This window comes from Neoarius graeffei, chromosome 10, assembly GCF_027579695.1.
Source record: "Neoarius graeffei isolate fNeoGra1 chromosome 10, fNeoGra1.pri, whole genome shotgun sequence".
Taxonomy (NCBI): Eukaryota; Metazoa; Chordata; class Actinopteri; order Siluriformes; family Ariidae; genus Neoarius; species Neoarius graeffei.
Genome location: NC_083578.1, coordinates 80895286 through 80917567, shown reverse-complemented (window position 1 = coordinate 80917567; position 22282 = coordinate 80895286). Strand labels below are relative to the sequence as shown.

The window sequence follows — 22282 nt, the reverse complement described above, 5'->3', positions numbered from 1 at the left end:
AATGCTTAACCATGAATTATTTGCTCATGGACATACAGTATACTTTTCTGGTCTTTTTGGAATGTATCAAACCCCAAAGTAATTATGATAAAATATTATACAATAAAATTTGTAGCTGTAATTGCTGCCAAAGAGGCTTCAACAAAGTATTAAATAAAAGGTCTGAATACTTTTTGAATAAGATATTTCAGTTTTTGATTGAGTTAATTTTTGAAAATTTCTAATCATTATGGGTGATTAAGTGTAGATTAATGGGTAAAAATGGCAATTACTGTGTATCCATTGAGAATCAAATCCACAACAAAATAGTGTATAACAAGTAAAGGAGTCTAAACCAGTGTTATCAAAACCATGTAAACCAAAACCAAGTCATGACCAAGACCAGAGAGTATCAAGACCAAGTCAAGACAAAGATTCTGAGGGGTTGAGACCAAGTCAAAACCAAGACTTTGAGGGGGTTGACACTAAGTCAAGAGCAAGACTTTAAGGGCTTAAGACCGAGTCAAGTGCAAGACTGTGATGTTTTGAGACCAAATCAAGAGCAAGACTTTGAGGGTTTGAGACCAAGTTAAGAGAAAGACTGTGATGGTTTGAGACCAAATCAAGAGCAAGACTTTGAGGGTTTGAGACCAAGTCAAGGCCAAGATTTTGAGGGGTTGAGACCGAGTCAAGAGCAAGACTTTGAGGGGTTGAGACTGAGTCAAGACCGAGTCAAGGGGAGAGGTGACAACCATCAACAGTCACAAAAATTTCACATTAGCAATGAGCCACATTATTGATTGCATTTGAAGCAGGAAATTTTACATCCAATCACAGTAACGATGTTAGCAAAAAAAATCAGACAATGCACAAGCAATTTAGTGAAATCCCCACAGCTGTGGTCTTGACTGGTCTTGAAATAAAATCCAGAGTCCTCTATGTCTGAGACCGAGACAAGGGTGAGTAAAAAATGCAGTCGATTCCGAGACCTTCAAAAAGTGGTCTTGAGACCAAGACCGGTATCAAGTACTACAACACTGTCTGAACACATTCTGAATCATTATAGTATAGGTATTTAGCAGACACTCTTATCCAGAATGGTGTACAACATACCCAGATCAATCTGGGTGATTGGTGCCTTGCTTAAGGGCATTTCAGCCATTCCTGCTGGTCCATTGAATCAAACCAGCAACCTTTTGTTCCCAAAGCTGAACCATTAGGCCATGGCTTCCCCTGAATCCACTGTAAATAAGACATTTGAAGTGGCTGTACTTTGTTTCATAGAAAACTGGAGTCACTGAATGATGCTCATTTTTTTTTTCATACGTTCACTGGCTTTGCTACAGTATTTCTTAAAAGCTATTTGATATTTTTTTAATTATTTACTTTGAAGTGTCTGTATCTGGACCATGGCCCATCAGTTTATGACCCCTGCTGCATGATATCCTATACAAAAGCAACCTCTTTCTGTTACCTGACAGGTCTGACTGTCAGTTACTATTACAGACTTTTCAATACAGCTGAGATTAGCTCAGACAGCTCCGAAACTCCATGTTTGAAAGCATATTTTACTCCCTTAACTCACTCACTACGTTTACATGCACATAGAGAGAATCGAATTTCTGCCGTTGCTCGACTGAAATCGAAGTTCAAAATGCCATGTATACACCTTAATTCGGCTGAAATTGAACCGAACTTGATTTCTCGGAATCGAGCTACACGACCTAGTTTATGCGATTTCTGCCGAGCTACTTTGTGCATGTATACCCTATCGAGCTAGTTGTCGAGCTACTTCCGGAAGTGACGAGTGACGAGACCACAAGCGGGAAACACAACAGCCTCGGTCGGCATGACAACAGTAGTAGCGAGCAGCAGAAGAGGTCAGGAGGAACAAACGAAGAAGAGAAAATGGCGATGTAGAGCTCTCTGAAGTGTGGGTGGAGCACAGAGGACGGCAGGACAAAGCTTCTGGTACTAATAGGCTTTTTATTGTCAGACTTTTCAGTTTAACAGCCTACTTTTATTCTGGAGAGAAAAACACACACGCGCGCGCGCTGTGTTCTAGTCCCGGGATGAGCTGTCCCCTCTGCTCTCCCTCTGCCTCCTTAAATAGGGCGCGGTTACTGGGAAGACACACAAACACAGGTTAATTACCGTCAGGTGAACTGATTCTGCCACTCACCTTCCCTGGCTCCGCCCTCCTGTCACAGACCGGCACTTGACCACGCCCCCACTGCCACAGGCAAGCAGAAACGTGCACTTCTGGAGCAATGAGGAGACAGAGTTCATGCTCATTCAGCTTAAGGAGTTGAATATATTAAAATTCATGGACGGGAGAAAAACGCGCAATGGAAAACACGGAACTGATAACTTTGTTTACACTCTTGAATAGCTCTTCTTCATGACGACAACCGGAAGTGTACCAACACGATGGGGCATGTTGCGCCACCTGTGGCTCGGGTGCACAATGCACCTCACACAATAGCCCGATTTCATTGTGTGCATGTAGGATTGGATTTCTCTGGCACCCTGCTGGGACCTTCAGCTCGATTACCGACAGCAGCTCGATTTGGATGTGCATGTAAACGTAGTCACTGTCTTATACACTGCAGCATTATTTTCAACAAGTCAGAAACGGGAATTCAGAATTTGATACATTTACAACGGTATTAGTCTGATTTTATTTTTTCCTTTAATATGAGACAATTCTAGACAGCAGTATAAGCCTGATGGAGATCTGACATTTGGAGGCTGTTTTGGATTTCAGGCTAATGAGTAGAAATGTTAGCATGAAGCTCCAGGGGCTCTGAAAATAACACTTTCATGTAAGCAGCGTTTTCTGTGATGGAAACAAAGCCTGCAGTGTATTATCATTTTGTAGGGATTCATGAAGGCGGCTTTGATGAAACACCGTCATTAGGTATGCTTGTAACTGTATTTCATACACGTGGAGTAATAGCTGTGGCTATGGCACCTTTTAAAGGAATTGATGCCTGTGCCCTGAAACACTGCATTTCCAATTAACCAAGAAATGTTTACTGCATGTTTCCCGATACTGTCACTCTCCTTATTCAGTTTAATGTTAACACATCATTTCTGTGGAAGATTTTGCTTGGTCAACAGAATTTTGCCAAACTGAAATATTTCACTGTTGCCTGAGGTGGTTGAGGTAACTTCAGAGCCTTTTGATTTAGAGATTTTCTAATATTGTACAAATAAAAAAGAGTTCAGTCGAGCACCATAAATAAAGGATTCATTTATAAAGGATTCATTAATTCATCTTTGAGTTTGGCTACAGGTACGTGTCCACCATGACCCTGACCAGGATAAAGCACTTAACAGAAGATGAATGAATAAATGGAGTAAGCAGTTTCTGTCAATACAGATAAGCTAAAATAAACCTAGCTTAAACTGATGATTTGGAGGCAGTCAAATGTAGAACAGGAGTAGAAAAAAAAGCATCATCTTTTTTTTGTAAAGTGCTTTTTGCGAATGGGAAACCCTCAGTTGGAAGGTTCCCCCAAAGGAACACATCAAAGAACATTAAAGGTTATGGAATTAAGTCCTTCCCATGCCAGGTCTTCCCAAGCAGTCACCCAACCCAATACTAACCAGGCCCTTAAGGCGCATTGGGTGGCATCGATCTCCACTTCTATAGCCCTCAGCCTCTCGCCTATACAGCTAGGGGGTTAGTCCTTTGGTAACCGTGAGAGTTTGACTCCCCACTCACATCTGTATTGCAGTGTGCCTTGGCAGACGGTACCATTTTTATAATGGTCTTTGGTATGACCCAACTGTGAGTAGAACTCATGATCTCCCGATCAAGAGGCAGACACGCTAACCACCAGGCCAGCTCGTGGTCTTATGGAAGTAAACTTTTTTTCTGATAGCAACTTTTTGGTAATTTTGATGAAATGGGGTGTGTCACAACAAAACGAGGCCAGTTGTTCAAAAAATGAAACGTTGTTTCATTGGATATTCTAAATCTAGTTATTTATCTTTAAAATAAGGGGTCATTTGTTACATTTTTTGCAACCAATCCAAAGAAATGAACAAAAAATTTTAGGGTACCGTCATCTTAACAGAAAATCAAATTTGGAGAAAGTCAGCTGTAAACATTGCGATGTGTACATTGAAATGAATGCGTCTTACACACAATTATTTGGCCTGCAAAGTCATATTGGTTATATGGCAAAATCATACCATGGTTATCCATCTGGTGGGATGACTAAGCCTGGCTCTTTAGCCTTGTCCTCAGCTGTGTGTCCGTGCACTGAGTAGGTGTAATTAGCAAAGCTGATTAGCAGGTCCTGTAGAAAGTGCGTGGGGTGAGGATGAGAGAACAGCAGGATGAGAGGTGGGCTGGAGATCCATTGATAATTATAAAGACAGAGTTAATAATGTCAGATATGGAGGACTGAACCAGAGATCCAGGGGCATGGAGAAGCTGCAAAGCTGTTCTTACCAATTTCAGCTGTTGGATACAATATCTTACTGTAATCTGAAAAAGAAAGGATACCTTCCAATACGGCTGTATTGTAGTTTTGGATGTTCTGGACAAGTGAAATGAAATCTATCTAGTCTTTTCAAAGCCAAATAATGTCAAGGTTCTTCATGGTCCTTCAAGTCTAAAAACCTGCAATAATATAGATGTGGAATACAAACAAACCACACAATCTGGGTTGGTTAGTAATGTATATTTTAAAGGTTTGGATCACTGAAACGAGAAACAGGTTACTGATCTTTTCAAAGCAAAGATGTCATTGGCTGTCCATCGCTAGCAATGATGACTGCTTCATTAGGATGCGTAGAAACACAGATGGGCCACAAGGCCTACACCAGAGTGACAGTCGCTTGCAGCGGTGGCACGAATGGCCCGGCCGAGCCGCCATGGAATGTCTGGCCTCGTGAGCTTTCACATACTATTCTCCTCTCCTAACGAAGCACCTTGCACAGTAAGGTAAGACAAACAATGTCGTGTCCCCATTGTGTTGTCTCTCTGGACTGCCAAACCTGATGCCAAGTGGTACACAAAAGTGCCACAGACCTGACGGGTATGAAAGTTGCCCCGCAGTGATAACTGACTTGCAGAGTGATGCCATCCATTGGCCATTTGAGTGGCTCTTCCACATGCCATCTGGTGGTGTGCCATTGACCCTGTTGGGCTCATCTGCCACATGGCACCAAAAAGTGCCCTGCTGCCAGCACCTTCTTGGCGATGTAGTATTTAACCCATAGCTGGAACCCAAGCAGGTGCTACCACTCCAGGTCAGAGCGGACCTGGGAGCAATGGTGATTAAGGGGTAACTCCAATTTCCCCAATACTCAAGTCCTCCTGGACCTGAGACTCTCCATCGGTTGTAGCTTAGTCATACCCAGAACTCCAAATGGTTAGAGAAGCAGGTTTGAGACCAAAAAGTTGCCAGTTTGATTCCCTGGACCAGCAGGAATGGCTGAAGTGCCCTTGAGCAAGGCACCTAACCTCCAACTGCTCCCTAGGCTGCTCTGAGTGTGTTGTACTTTGCTCTGGATAAGAGTGTCTGCTAAATGCCTGTAATGTAATAATGACTTGAGGTTCCTTCAGAATGCATTGTAACATACAGTGCTGTGCAAAAGTCTTGGCACCCACTTTTTTCCCATACAAGCTTTATAGATTTCTATTTTATGACTTCTACATTGAGTCAGTACAAAAAACATTTTAGAGTTCCAACTGTTCATTTTCCAGCACAAAATTAAATGTTACAGAAAAAAATTGTATCTGAGCAGCATATGACATAAAAGAGCACTTTTCAGATTAAAAAACAAAACATAATGAAGACTACTGGGTTTTGGTGCAAAATGAAGAAGCAAGTGTGACAGTCAAAGTGTCCAGAAGAACTGTGGCTGGTTCTGCAAGATGCTCAGTAAAACCTAAAGCTCATTTCCTTATAAAACTGTACTCACTGTACCTGAGACTACTTTTTTTTTTAATCAAAGGGTCGTCTCACACCAAATATTGACTTTGTTTCATTTATTATGGCATTTATTTATTTATTTATTTATTTATTTATTTATATGACCTTTTTTTAACATTGAAACATTTCATTTCATTATTTTTAAGCCATTTTTGATCTACAGCATTTCTTTACATGTGCTGAAGACTTTTGCACAGGACTGTACACTAGTATACTATCCAGCCATTTTCATAGGAACATCTGTTTGTTCATGCAACTCTTCGATCAGCAGCACAGTCATACAGATTGAGATCAAGAGTGTCTACAATTAATCTACACATCAAACATCACAAGGGAGGAAAAAATGCAATCCCAGAGATTTTGACCAAGGTGTCATTTTTGGTGACAGACTGGTGCTATTATTTTAGAAATCTCTTAGGATTTTCATGCCAAACAATTTACATGTATTACATTTACATGCACACCAATATTCCACAATTTATTCTGAATATGATAATTTCATACGGGGTCATGTAAACGGCATGTACCATTTGGATATTCTAAATTTGGCCTTATTCCGAATTTAGCATGTTCAGATTAAGACGTGGGATATGCCAATATTATTCAGGTTTTAAGACCATTCTTTTTACAGTACATGCATACAGCGCATTCAGAATATACATCTCAGTTGGGGTTCTTTTAGCAATTTGAGACACACTGTCAGCTCTGTCTTCAGGATGTACATCATACAGTTATTTTGCATTATGTAAAAAACAGCTGTATGTATATGGGAATATTCTTGGAATATTCATTTTCATTAGCCCTGTAAACAGCTTAGTAGGAATATTGTCTTTTTCCGAATAAGGGCAACAACTGGAATGTTTTGTGCATATATGGATAGTTGTAATGGACAGTTGTGTATAGTCCACTTATGAGTGGTATCATACCGTATAAAGTATCATGTGTGCTCCCAAACAACTGGAGTTCAATACTATTAGCACATATTTACCACTCCTTTCGAAACCAAAGGTTTATGCTTTACCACTAAACCATTTCCCTCTATTTCCTTTCTCTGTTATGCCCCAAAGCCCCTTTAAGATAACATTTATTCTATCTTAATTTGCATTACAGGAGCAAAGACATACTCCAGGTTCACCATTTTCTGTGTTCCTTGTAATAATTGCAGTAATGCTGCATTTTCTCTCTGGGCCTGTGTAGTTGTATAGTTGTGTAGTCGATGCTCCATCAGTGGCACTGGACTGGCAATACATTCCTGAATAAACCACCTACCCCTTGGGTATGTCTCAAAATGAAGACATATTGGTGGAATAACACCCGCTTAATGGAAAATTCACCACTGTTTATATGCTGATTCATGTGAACTGCAAGGAATAGTCAAAGAAAGAAAGAAAGAAAGAAAGAAAGAAAGATGGAATGGAAAATTATAGAATGACTGAAAAGCAGAATAGAGAAAGATGGGAAAGAAAATAGACAGTGAAAGACAGAATAGAGAAGTGTAGAAAGAAAGAAAGAAAGAAAGAAAGAAAGAAAGAAAGAAAGAAAGAAAGAAAGAAATGGAAACGTAGAATGAAAGAAAAAATAGAATACCAAAAAAAGAAAATAAACAAAGATGGAATAGAAAATAGACAGAATAGTGAAAGAAAGAAAAAGAATAGAGAAGTGTAGAAAGAGAGAAAGATGGAATGGAGAATAATAGAATGATGGAAAAACAGGATAGAGAAAGAAATAAAATAACAAAAAGATGGAAAAATAGAATAGTGAAAAGAAAGAAAGAGAGAAAAAGATGGGGAAGAAAGTTGGAATGGAGAGTTGTAGAATGATGGAAAAATAGAATAGAGAATGAAAGAAAACAAACAAACAAACAAACTAAACTGGAAAAGAAAATAAACAGGATAGTGAAAGAAAGAAAGTTGGAATGGAGAAATGTAGAATGACAGAAAACAGATTAGATTAGATTAGATTGATTAGATTAGATAAAACTTTATTGATCCCTTTGGGTGGGTTCCCTCAGGGAAATTAAGATTCCAGCAGCATCACTACAGATAAACAGAGAAAATAAACAGAGAAAACTTCTTGATAAATTAAAATAAATTATTTACATATACAAATATAAAAAGAATAAGATATGGGGAAGGGGGGAAAGGGGGGCAGTGGCAGGAGAGATATTGCACTTTATATTGCACATTATATTGCATACTGAATAGAGAAAGAAAGAAAATAAACAAACAAAAGATGGAAAAGAAAATAAACAGAATAGGGAAAGACAGAATAGAGAGGTTCGACAGAATAGAGAGGTTCAACAAAGCCAAAAGAAAGAGTGGATCAACAAAGAAAGAAAGAAAGAAAGAAAGAAAGAAAGAAAGAAAGAAAATGGAATTTAGAAATGTAGACAGAAAAACAGAATAGAGAAAAAAGAAAATAACCAGAATAGTGAAACAAACAGGAAATAAGACAGAATTAGAGAAGTGTAGCAAGAAAGAGAACAGATAAATATGAAAAGAGAAAGAAAGAAGAGTGAAAAGTGGAAAGAAAAAAGAAGCAAGATCTAGAAAAAAAAAAGAATCAAACTCACCAACAAATAAAAAAAATTAAAATTAGATGGCTTGAGAAAACCATTCAGAATTCTTCCTGTGATTAATGCAACCAGTGGAACTCTCTCTCTCTCTCTCTCTCTCTCTCTCTCTCTCTCTCTCTCTCTATTTTGCAAAAGCCATAATGATTCAGTATTTACAATGCCCGAGTGAAGGCGTATGTAAGTATATGCATGTGTGTTTATTTTACACCTTGGGTCTATAAACCTATTACAAACACGGCCGTGCTGTTTATAAACCTGGCCAAGCTTTTTTCACTCCTGTCTTGGTCTTATATTTTTCCAAGCTCATCTCTATGTGCACAATTTTGGAGGTTCTCATGACCTGAGATGGGAGATTGTCAGGATCTCTGCCAAGAGCTGTCCATTTAAACACCTACAGCTGTTTACGAGGATGATTTATCACCAGGCATTGCAGCTGTTTAGGAGATATGTGCTTTAGCGATTTGTGCTTTGTGGGTAGAAAACTCCTTATGAGTACATTAGGCCATTAGATTTGAATTTTAAATGCAGGAGCTCCTTTGGTTTTGCAACAACAGCAGGTTGCCTGCTCATCTGCTGTAATCTTATGCATATTTGCATCTATAGACTTTGAAGAGCTAAAGTGATTAAACTTCCATTAACTTTGCTGGCGTTTTTTTTTATGTTTTGTTCAAACGGATGAGATCTGAAATGGGATTTTGACCACTGAAATTCTCAACCTCTAGCTGGAACTTTGAATTCTTGGGCGTTTCAATTCTGTTCTGATTTGTCAGAAGGAATTTGAAAAAATTACAAAATGACATTCTTCAATTTAAAAAAAAAACTGTAATCATTGCAAATTGCTGTAAAATCCTCCTGGTTGAGCTGTTATTGGAACCTAATAACCTTCAGGATGGTAACAGTAACTCTGCTTCAAGTTGGGCTGCATCCCAGCACCCATCCATGGATTATTTTTTCTAGAACAGCACACCACAAGTGTTTTATTCCTTACTTCAGGTCGGGTTTAGCTATTTGACACATATGTACACTTTCAATGTCAGTCCAACCTGCACAGATGTCAATCACTACTGGAATAGTGCTCCAAACCTCTTGAATCTGTGGAGAATGTGATTTATGAATCACAGAAAGGCCACTCGGGGCGGCAAGGTGGTGTAGTGGTTAGCGCTGTCGCCTCACAGCAAGAAGGTCCGGGTTTGAGCCCCGTGGCCGGCGAGGGCCTTTCTGTGTGGAGTTTGCATGTTCTCCCCGTGTCCGCGTGGGTTTCCTCCGGGTGCTCCGGTTTCCCCCACAGTCCAAAGACATGCAGGTTAGGTTAACTGGTGACTCTAAATTGACCATAGGTGTGAATGTGAGTGTGAATGGTTGTCTGTGTCTATGTGTCAGCCCTGTGATGACCTGGCGACTTGTCCAGGGTGTACCCTGCCTTTCGCCCGTAGTCAGCTGGGATAGGCTCCAGCTTGCCTGTGACCCTGTAGAACAGGATAAAGTGGCTAGAGATGATGAGATGAGATGAGGTGGCACAGTCAGCTACAGGTCCTCCAATTACACTCTAAAAATGGAAGCTGATGATGTTTAAAAATAATGTTAATTTTGTCATCATTACCTCTACCAACTGTGTTGGAGGAGGTTATGTTTTTGCCTGTGTTTGTTTGTTTGTTTGTTTGTTTATCTTTTCCCAATGTAACTCAAAAAGTAGTGAACAGAGGTTGATGAAATTTGAAGCCAAGGTGGGCCATGGGCCAAGGAACAATTGAGTAGATTTTAATACGCATCCAGATACATATGTGGATCCAGGATCCAGATATGTACATTCACCGGCCACTTTAAGAGGAACTTGTTCTTGATTCTAAGATTCCTGTGTGGAGTGGAACCCAATGTGGTCTTCTGCTGTTGCATGCTGAGATGCTTTTCTGCTCACCATGGTTGTAAAGAGTTGCTATGAGTTCCTATATCCTTCCTGGCAGCACAAACCAATCTGGCCATTTTCCTCTGACCTCCCATATCAACAAGGCGTTTGTTTCCACCCACAGAACTGTCACTCGCTCAGTGTTTTTTTTTTCCCTACCATTCTGTGTAAACTCTAGAGACTGTTGTGTGTGAAAACCCCAGGAGATCAGCAGTTTCTGAAATACTCAAACCAGTCCATCTGGTTCAAACCAACACCCATGCTACAGTGAAAGTCACTCTGTGAGATCACAATTTTTCCAATTCTGATGTTTGAAGTGAACATTCACTGAAGCTCTTGGTTTGTGTCTGCATGATTTGATGCATTGTGCTGCTGTCAAGGGACTGGCTGATTACATCCCAGATAGCAAAAATCAGTTGAATCAACACTGAAATAGCGTTTGGCAGAAAACATTGAAATAATGTTGAAATGATATTGAAAGTGTCCCCTTGAATTTGGGTTGAATCAACGTTGAATTTTCAACCCTATCAGCATTGAATCAATAGTGATTCAACCATCATCTAAACAGAAATTACATTTAAATTTCCGTTGATTTCATGTTGAAATAATATACTGAATCAATGGTGATTCAACCATCATCTAAATGGAAATCGATATGTCATGACGCTGAATCGATATCTGTTTAACCATTATCTAAAAGGTACATATGCTAATAGAGTATAATTACTTGTATTATTCATTCAGAGTTACTTCATGGGTGTCTATCAGCCTACATAGACAGATCAAACACTGCATACAACCACATACATTCATACATACACTGAGTGCAGAATTATTAGGCAAGTGAGTATTTTGACCACAACATCCTTTTAATGCATGTTGTCCCACTCCAAGCTGTTTAGGCTTGAAAGCCTACTACCAATTAAGTATATCAGGTGCTGTGCATCTGTGTAATGAGAGGGGGTGTGGTCTAATGACATCAACACCCTATATCAGGTGTGCATAATTATTAGGCAACCTCTTTTCCTCTGGCAAAATGGGTCAGAAGAGAGATCTGACAGACTTTGAAAAGTATAAAATTGTGAGATGTCTTGCAGACGGATGCAGCACTCTTGAAATTGCGAAGATGTTGAAACGTGATCACCGAACAATCAAGCGTTTCATTGCAAATAGTCAACAGGGTCGAAAGAAGCGTGTGGGAAAAAAAGGCGCAAAATAACTGCACATGATCTGCGGAAAATCAAGCGTGAAGCTAACAAGCAGCCATTAGCATCCAGTTCTGCCATATTCCAGAGTTGCAACATTCCTGGAGTGTCAAAGAGTACAAGGTGTGCAATACTGAGGGACATGGCCAAGGTAAGGAAGGCTGAAAAACGACCACCACTGAGTAAGGCACACAAGATAAAACGTCAAGACTGGGCCAAGAAATATCTTAAGACTGATTTTTCTAAGGTGCTGTGGTCTGATGAGATGAGAGTGACTCTTGATGGGCCAGATGGATGGGCCCGTGGCTGGATCAGTAATGGGCACAGAGCTCCACTCCGACTCAGATGCCAGCAAGGTGGAGGTGGAGTACTGCTATGGGCTGGTATCATCAAAGACGAGCTTGTTGGACCTTTTCGAGTTGAGGATGGACTCAAACTCAACTCCCAGACCTACTGCTAGTTCCTGGAAGAAACCTCCAAGCAGTGGTATAGGAAAAAGTCAGCATCTTTCAAGAAGAACATGATTTTCATGCAGGATAACGCTCCATCTCATGCGTCCAAATACTCCACTGCGTGGCTAGCCAGTAAAGGTCTGAAAGGTGAAAAAATAATGACATGGCCCCCTTGTTCACCTGACCTAAACCCCATAGAGAACCTGTGGTCCATTATAAAACGTGAGGTCTACAAAGAGGGAAAACAGTACACCTCTCTGAACAGCGTCTGGGAGGCCGTGGTTGCTGCTGCACACAATGTTGGTCGTGAACAGATAAAGAAATTGACAGAATCTATGGATGGAAGGCTTTTGAGTGTCCTCATGAAGAAGGGTGGCTATATTGGTCACTGATTTGTTTTTGTTTTGTGTTTGGATGTCAGATATGTTTATTTGCAAATCTGGAGTTGTCATATCAGTGTACCTGGTGAAAATAAATAAGTGAAATGGCTACATATTTGGTTTTTATTAAGTTGCCTAATAATTCTGCACAGTGAAAGTTACCTGAACACATACATATTCTCCTAAAATGGCCAAAACTAAAAACGCCCCACTCTAACTTCCATACATATTCAGCTTTGATATTTATGAGTCTTTTTGGTTGATTGAGAACATAGTTGTTGTTCAATAATAAAACTAATCCTCAAAAATACAACTTGCCTAATAATTCTGCACTCAGTGTATTTGTCAATTACTGAATGAAATAACAGAAGAGTGATTGTTTGTTATTGTTGTTTTATTGTGTCAGTAACAACAGAAAAAAAAAAAAGACTTCAATCCTGAAGTGGAGGCTGTGGGAGAAGCAGAGGCAACATTTATGTCAGTGCTCATGATAGAACGTTTTGCAGACAGCAAATACTACAAATCACCTCTTACTTTTACAAAACAGCAATTTAGGAATATCAAGTTCACTTACATCTAGTTCCTTTTCTTTCCCCCGACACGCCAAGGGGCGTACCGAAGCCAATTTTTCACCAATTCGCTGAAGGCCTGCTGGGCAAGCCGTGGAGCTCGAGCTCTTCTGAAAGTTCTTCTGAGAGACGGTTATTTGGACCATTCCAAATAGTGGCCGGTACGGTAGAAAATGGAGATGTTTGTTTTTCTGTTTGTTTTTTCCTTACATGTTGCACACACAAGATTTGCACATAACCATAAATAATAATCTATTCTTCATAGTTCCTTGTGCTCTATTAAAATTCTAAATTAAATAAATGAAATTCAATGAAATATAGGAAACCCACCTCCCACAAAATGGTCTCACCCAGAGTGCACCCCAGGCTCCCGTCCAGTGGTGCAGTGTATGATGACAACAAAATCAACATGTATTCAACATTGATCAAATGTTTCCTTCAACCATTACATTGATTCGAACACATTTTTTCAACTTTTTATTTTATCAGTGGTTGATTAATGGTTGATCCACCATCAGTGTTCAACTATAACTGTAAATCAACCATCTTGACCAAATATCAACATTGAAATAACATCATTTGCTATCTGGGATATAACTGCATAAAGCAGAAGGTGGATGGGTAGACTGAATAAAGTGGCCGATGAATGTATGCGGATCCAGGATTTTTTTTTTGTCTGTTCCCAACGTAACTCAAAAAGTCGTGAATGGATTTTGATGAAATTTGGTGTACAGCTTTAGTATTATCCTAAATTCATGTGATTTGATTTTGATGTTGGTAATACTCAATGTGACATGGCGGAGGCATGCCTTTCTAGTTTTTTGTTTAAATTAACAATTTTAATCAGCTAGTACAGGACAGATCATTGTCATAATTGCGTTTCTAATTTGCACACAGGATGCTTTCTTACTATTTCCCATTGCTAAGGATTGTTCAGGTATTTTACAGTCTGCTGGTCTGTGATACTTCATTTTCCACTCATGCTTGTCTGACTCACCGTCCGTCACATCCCGGAAACACCCCTCTGTGTTTACCTGGACTTTGCAGACAATCATTATGATTCTTTTTCTCATTTGGGAAGTCAAATTGCTCATTGTTTCCGTTCATCTCACATCCTCCGTGATCAAACTCGGTCACTACATCTCTTGTGACCGCCCCGTAGTTTCCAAACACTTTATATTCGGTCGCCATCTGAGAACAACTTTCAAACTAGCAAAAACAAAGAAAGTGTTTGGAGGTCTGTTTATGGATGATCTTGTTGGGCAAAAAAAAAATTCAAAGCCTCTAGCGGTCTCTGGCGCTTTCCGCTGACAGAGCACTTCCTGTGAGTTTCTGATGCCCTGTTTTCTTTTATCTAATGTGCCCTTGTCCACTTACCTCGGCCGTTTCCACTTTAGTGGAATCACTGTTCACATATTAAGGACTGTTCCAATACTTTATCAGCTTGCAAAGAGTACATTAGATGACCTCTTGCAAGCCCAGGGGATTGACTCAGCATAATTGAAAGTGTCAGGAGCAGAAGGTCTGAGGCTGTTTTAAGCAGCAAAAATAATTTCCTGACAAACAAAAGGCAAATAAAAGCTATACTATATTGCTACATTAGCATTTTATTGGAAAACATAAAATTATAGCTTTACCTCTGATTGGTACAGAGTGCTGACACTGAAGACACCTTCCATAAACATTGGTCATTAATAAATTAGAAATTATAATCATTGCAGCCCATAGCAATTTACATTACTCCACCCTGTTTTTGATTGTTGTCCTATAACAACACCCCCCCAAGTGTTTTATTCCTCACTTAATAACTGGTTATTTTGAGTTATGTTTTATTTTGATTTAATATCAATTTTAAAGATATGAGATATCTTCACATGACCAGTTACTAATTGAAATTTGAAATAACAACATAGCACTGTACAGCTTGTGGTTCAAGATCTCCATACTATAGATCTCTTGGCACCAAAAAGCAAGTTTACCAACAGCATGTGGCATTGGATGTATTTTTAAATGTGTGCATTGTGGAGTTCATACAGGAAAGGTCAGTTAATTTTAACACCAGAAATCATGGAAATGATCCTCTGGAGCCTAGAAATCGATGGAGTCATCTTTAAATAGCTCGGAGCTGGATGACCTAAAGAACCTGCTGATCTACAATCAAGTTTTCTTGTCTTTGAATTCCATGAGCAGAAATTGATCTTTCCTCTCTTCCTTTGTAATGATCTGCCTGTGTTTGTAGTGATATTGACTTCTTTACCCATGTGAGTCTAATTCTCAAACATATCTTTCTCCTGTGCTGCCGTTTTCAGGATCATGATGGTGACAGTGGTGCTCTGTGTCTGAAGAACAGGTCGTCCTTCGAGCACCAGCACCACCATCTGTTACATTGCCTGGAGAAGACTACGGTGAGAGCTCTCCTCAGGTTCAAAAGGTCACGAAATAGCCTTGGGCACTGATGGTCACATGTATAATGGAAGGAAACATGAAGACCTGGCAACCCTGAATAATAATAATAATAATAATAATAATAATAATAATAATAATGCATAATCATAATCTATGAAAATATATTATCTACAGTACTACTCAGAAGATTGGACACACCTATTCATTCATTACTGCTCAATACTGAAGACATCAAAAGTATGAAATGATATAGGAACATATACAGTATAGAATTATGTGGTGAACAAAAAAGTGTTAAAAAACCCAAACATGTTTCATATTTTATATTCTTCAGCATATCCAGCATTTACCTTGATGACGCTTTGCAGACAATCGGCATTATCTTAACCAGCTTCATGAGGTAATCACCTGGAATGCTTTTCAATTAACAGGTGTGCCTCATCAAAAGTTAATGAGTGGATGAATTTCTTGCCTTTTTAAAGCATTTGCGATCAAACAGTAAATCGCAAAGATCCTGAGTGAGCGTAACCATTTGCGCCACCGCTGCTAGCACAAATTAATAATAATAAAAATACAGTAAATAGCCCTGTTCAACACCATGACTGTAGTAATCCATATTATGTCAAGAACTGCTCAACTAAAGAAAGAGAAACAACATCCATCATTATTTTAAGACATGAAGTGACTTTTAATTAATAAAAATAAAGAGAACCATTGATTTAGAAAGTGTGTCCAAACTTTTGTTTGATACTGCAGGTTGAAAAGGATTTGCAGATCATTGCAGTCTGTTTTTATTTACATTTTCGCGGAGTCCCAAAAATGGGCTTTTATACATTGGCATGACCAGAATAGGGTTTCCTTGATAAAAAAAAATAAGTGTTTAACCCTGAACCTAGCATGACCTTTCATCCTTCCACAGAACCATGAGTTTACCGATGAACTGACCTACAGTGAGATGTGTATGACGGAGTCGGTGGGCTTCCGCACCAGCCGCAGCACATCGATCTCCAGCCAACAGGGCGTCTCGACCTCTTGCTGTCCTCGCCGAGCCAAGAGGAGAGCCATCCGCCTGGCCAACTCCACCGTATCAGTGAGCCGTGGCAGCATCCAGGAGCTCGATACACTGCATGTGCATAAGAGTCCGTCTGGGCCTCAAAGGTACTCACATCATCATAACGTAATATAACATAACACAGTTAGTGGTTGTGTGCCACACTGATGGCACAGGTGGATATTGCTAGCCCAAATAAGAGGAAACATAAGTATTGAACATATGGGATTCTAAATAATAACGTTCACTGTTAGCTCCTAAATACAGAAGAGCTTTTTTGCGCTTATAATTTTCCAGAAAGCTCACCATTATCCATCCATCCATTATCCATAAGTGCTTATCCTGTGCAGGGTCACAGGCAAGCTGGAGCCTATCCCAGCAGACTATGGGCAAGAGGCGGGGTACACCCTGGACAAGTCGCCAAATCATCGCAGGGCTGACACATAGAGACAAACAACAATTCACACTCACATTCACACCTACAGTCAATTTACCGTAGAACTAAGGACAGATACTCTTATATACATTCCTCATGATGGAGAAGCTGTTTAAGAACCCGAACTCTTGAAGCACCTTACAAAATAGCTTTATACAGTGCTAACACTCACAGTCAATTTAGAGCCACCAGTTAGCCTAACCTGCATGTCTTTGGACTGTGGGGGAAACCAGAGCACCCAGAGGAAACCCACACAGACACGGGGAGAACATGCAGACTCCACACAGAAAGGCTCTCGTCGGCCACTGGGCTCAAACCCAGAACCATCTTGCTGTGAGGTGACACTGCTAACCACTACACCAGTGATTCTCAAACTGTGGTACGTACGCGGGCTCCATTCTAGTGGTACGGCAAAGAATCACTTAATTAAATATAAATAAAATTTAAAAAAATAAAATAAAACGTGAAATACTATCCGTAATATCCGAATGGATGAAAATATCTTATCAACCGATGACAAGAAAATGAAAGGAGATACAAATTAAGTTAATAATTTTAAAAAGTTTGCAAGTGCTTCTGGGTAGCCATACGTAGCGTACGTATGCATTCCCGCCGGTTCCGCTGACAGACGGTTATCCGCCATTGGTAGACTAGGCTGTGATGGGAAAAGGTAGAGGTGGCTTTGCTAATTATGACGAGTACGACAAAATTACTGTCGTGGCTTAAATCCGCGAATGGGAGCGTGGATCAGGAGAGAGGGAGAACTGAAGAGGACGTGTGTGAGCCGAGCGCAGATGCTAACGACAGTGGCAAAAACAACCCCAGAACTGCTAGCAAATGGCAGAAACCAGTAAGGAGGAAGTATGACGAAAAATACATAAAACTGGGATTCATTTGGAGCGGGACAGAGGAGCTGCCCAGGCCGCAGTGTGTTGTATGCGGGGGCGTTCTGAGCAATGAGTCCATGAAACCGTCGCATCTCAAACGGCATCTTACAACCAAACACACAGCACTAAAGGACAAACCAATGGATTTTTTTTACGAAAACGTGATGAACTGAAGCAGTCCAAGTCCACCATTCTGTCCTATGGTACACCCGTAGCCAAAGCACAGGAAGCTTCATATCGTGCCAGCCTCCTGATCGCCAGAGCCGGTAAGCCGCACACAATCGGGGAACTGCTGTGTTTTCCATTAGCCAAAGAGATGACACGTATCATGTGTGGAGAGAAAGCTGCCAGAGTTTTAAACTTGGTGCCGCTTTCAAATGACACCGTGTCAAGGAGAATAAATGACATGGCTGACGGTGTTAAAAAGACACTGATTGAGCGCATTAAGAACAGTAGATATTTTACCATACAGCTTGATGAGAATACAGATGTTGCAGATTTGGCCAATTTATTTGATTCATTATTTAAGTACAGTGTTTTATTTTCCTATATTTAAGCACAGTGTTACTGTTCAAAGTACTGTGTGTAATGTTACAGTGGCCAACAATATTAAATATACTTGTTAAATAAAACCTCCGCCTTGTTTTTAATGAATACTTAGGCCTACTACGCTACTGTATTTTAATGTTGGTCATTATGGTGGTACTTGGTGAAAAAAGTTTGAGAACCACTGCACTACACCATTATGCTGCTCAGTGAAATAATGTATCAAGAATTTATAGTTGTTGAAGTTTAAATGATAGCCTCCAGACCATGAACTCCTCTCTTTTGCTTTCACTTTATTTAGATGGTCCAGTGTCAGGTATCCTGGAGTCTAGATCATGTACAGATTATCAGCTTGTTTCTCATCATATCACAATTTGAAATTCAATCCATGTGGACTCTGAGAATCAGTTAATAGGCTGCTTCCTAAGAGAGCGTCTACCTTGGACAATCTGAATTTCTCCTTGTTACTGTTTTATGATTAACATCCTCATTTACGACATGGTTTTTACCATGTATTATATAATCTATGGGTTTATTTTCAGTTTTCCTATTCAGACAAACATGCATGTGTATACCGCCGCCGCCTTCTTGCATTTTCTCTGCCTGTAAGCAGTATGATCTTCTTTATCTTCAATATACCCTTGTCTAGCTGCTACTTTAAAAAAAAGTTTCAAATAGGGTTTATAATCTCTGAAATGCCACCTATATGAAACTAACCATGTGACAGTCTTCACAGACCGAATGCACAATATCACAGCACAATGTAATGTCTCCCCTTAGTGGTGGTAGTAGTAGAAGACTGCCAAGGTTTTTGCTAGTTTGCTAATTTCTGCTTTTACACCTGCGTTGTCATTCTAGTATTAGATATAAATAAAACTCAAATATCATTACTAAATTATTTAAGTTAGGATGATTAACAGGGGCGGCACGGTGGTGTAGTGGTTAGCGCTGTCGCCTCACAGCAAGAAGGTCCTGGGTTCGAACCCCGGGTCCGGCGAGGGCCTTTCTGTGTGGAGTTTGCATGTTCTCCCCGTGTCCGCGTGGGTTTCCTCCGGGTGCTCCGGTTTCCCCCACAGTCCAAAGACATGCAGGTTAGGTTAACTGGTGACTCTAAATTGACTGTAGGTGTGAATGTGAGTGTGAATGGTTGTCTGTGTCTATGTGTCAGCCCTGTGATGACCTGGCGACTTGTCCAGGGTGTACCCCGCCTTTCGCCCGTAGTCAGCTGGGATAGGCTCCAGCTTGCCTGCGACCCTGTAGAACAGGATAAAGCGGCTAGAGATAATGAGATGAGATGAGGATGATTAACATAAGCAGTCAGTTGTACCAGTCAAACTCATAGCCTTGCTTGAACATAAATTGCTACTATGTTCAAGTTTACAAATGACTAATAAATAAAGGGTCACAACAAATAACAGTTATTTGATAAAGAAAGAAAAATGAGAGGGTGGAACGTACCTGTCATATATACATGTCTTTCTTTAATTAATAAAAACTTGCTAATGTTGACAAATGACTGTTGTATAAGAGACGTAAAACACTCCAGGACATGTTCCATCTATCCATCCATCCATCCATTACCTGTAACCGCTTATCCTTCCAGGACATGTTGTTAAAGGAAAATTATCAAATTTGTCAGCTCATCATTGATTATTTTCTTGTAACAGCACACCCCATTGTGGTTCATGACTTCTATAATATACTGTAAGCCTTCCACAAGTCCAAACTTATCAAACTTTGTAGTGTCTTGTAAAAATGAAGACACAAAACCACTAAACAATTTTACTCTTTTTCAAATGGAAAACGAGAAATAATGTTAACGTAAGTTTCTGAAGAAGGATGCTTTCTCTGTTTTCTTTCTCAAACAGTCGCTCGAGCCTCAATGCCAGGACAGAAGACCTGAAGTTAAACTGTGAGCAGCGAGACTTCACAGCAGCCATCATTAGCATCCCCACTCCTCCAGCCAACACGCCTGATGAAAGCCTGCCATCGTCGCCTGCTATCCCAGGCATCCTGCGCAACTCCCGCTGCTCCTACAGTCAGGAGGCTGTCAAGATCTCGTCCTTATAACAAAACCACCTCCAAGCACAGAGCTTTCCTCCAATGCACAAACGGGAAGGAGGAAGCTTTTCCTGTCAGACTTACCACCAAAATACCATCCCAAGATACAATATGTTTGACAAAGGCACCCAGATATGGCTTCATCCCAAACTGAAAGCACCCTTGAGGTTCTGTGAGAATTAAGCAACAGGAACTGAGACGTGAACCGAAGCAAGTTGAATTACAGCCTTTTTTTTTTGTTTTGGAGGACTGTTTGTTGGGCATTCATGAGCTTTCATAGATCTGCATTGCTCATTCTGCCTATCATGGAGAAAAAAGACGAGGAAAATGAAAAAAACTGTTCCACCATTTTCTTCTTGGATGAAAACAGTACTGGATATCATGGATTATTTAGTGTGTGCAATCGCAGGGCCAGTATTAAGTGTATGAAGACAGAACTATATTCCTATATAGATATATCTTTAGCGAGAAGACATACAAATACTGTATCCTGCAATAGATGGGTTCACATAAAAACAAAAAAAAAAACCCGAAAGATATTATGGTTGAGCGTCAGTGGGACAGTATATGTATATTTATCATAATTTCTATCATAATTCACATGCATCTTCCAACCTTACCAAAACCAAAATGTCATCAGTGCCACCCTACTCAGACATGCATGTTATTGTGCAGTAGATTTCAGAGAATGGAGCAACTTAAATGCTATTCCCACCGTTTTTTTTTTTTGCATGATAATTCCCCCACCTCTGTTTTGTTTTGTCCTATTTTATTACCTGATGTCATTAGAAAAAAAAAAACATTTATAGAATATTACAGATCAAAAATTGCACAGTAACGTAAAAAAAGAGAAAGAAAATAAAAAAAAACCATTCAGGCATGTTCTTTGCAAAAATCTCTGTCTGGACGTACGTGGGTATATGCGGGGATGATGGGAGTGATGATAGAAAGGTTTTGTGTACATTCATCACAAATATGCATGGATACCGTTATAGGTATAATTTCCCTTTTCCTTTATTTTTTATATTCATTACTCTTTTGGTAAGTTGATGGCATTTTACTGTATGTCATTCTGAATGGAGGTGGATAAAGGGATTTGCTACTGTCATTTACTTTATCTGAATCCATAATGTAATGCATTTATGGGATTAATTTAAAACCATTTCACTTGGCTTTGTGATTATGTGCATTTATTATTTTTTTCTACTGTGATCTATCAGTGCTGCCAGTCTTTAATATGTGCACTTTAATATGTTCTCATTTAACTGCGTATATTATGATTTTCTGATGATTCACATGCAGCAATGAAACTGGCAATAAAATGTAATTATTTTAGTAAAAAGTGTTTAATATTCCATAAAACTACTTGCACTTGACTGTGATGACAAATGTACTCTGACTCTGTTTACAGGCGTTGTTCCAGAATTATTTTTTACTTTTGTTTGTTTGTTTGATTGATTGTTTGCCGCTGGTTTTATTTGGAGCCATAAGATAATGAGCTTGGACATGCTGGGACAGCTGCCTCTACTTCAGCGTGAACAGACTGTTTGGACTTGATTGCAGTCGGAGGATAAAGGAGAGTATTGGATCTGAAAAGCACAGAGGTGTACAGTCTATTCCACCAATAAAGTGAACAGAATTCAGCAAACTCAGTCTATGGATTCATTCGCATCTTTGAACATATGTAAATGTGTGTTAAGGGAACGATTGTGTAAGGGTATGCAAAGCAGAGGTGTGCATCTGGACTGGGATCCTACACGATTCAACATGAAATTTGCAAGTATAGGTTGATTTTACTTTCATGAAGGCAGGAGTGGTCAGATATGAAGCTTGTGGGTCAAAGAAAGAAATCTTGGTTAGCATTGTTGTGGTTTAATT

At 39.7% G+C, this 22282-nt stretch overlaps 1 protein-coding gene across 1 annotated transcript in view; it reads left to right on the top strand.

Annotated features, from left to right (window-relative positions):
• Positions 1-21450, top strand: part of kcnd1 (potassium voltage-gated channel, Shal-related subfamily, member 1) — a 142217-nt gene extending 120767 nt beyond the window's left edge. Inside the window, exons 4-6 of the mRNA XM_060932396.1 lie at positions 15327-15422; positions 16343-16581; positions 20212-21450. Coding sequence (XP_060788379.1) covers positions 15327-15422; positions 16343-16581; positions 20212-20413 — 537 coding nt within the window. The 3' untranslated portion in view covers positions 20414-21450. The remainder of the gene's footprint in view (positions 1-15326; positions 15423-16342; positions 16582-20211) is intronic.
• Positions 21451-22282: the final 832 nt, after the last annotated feature.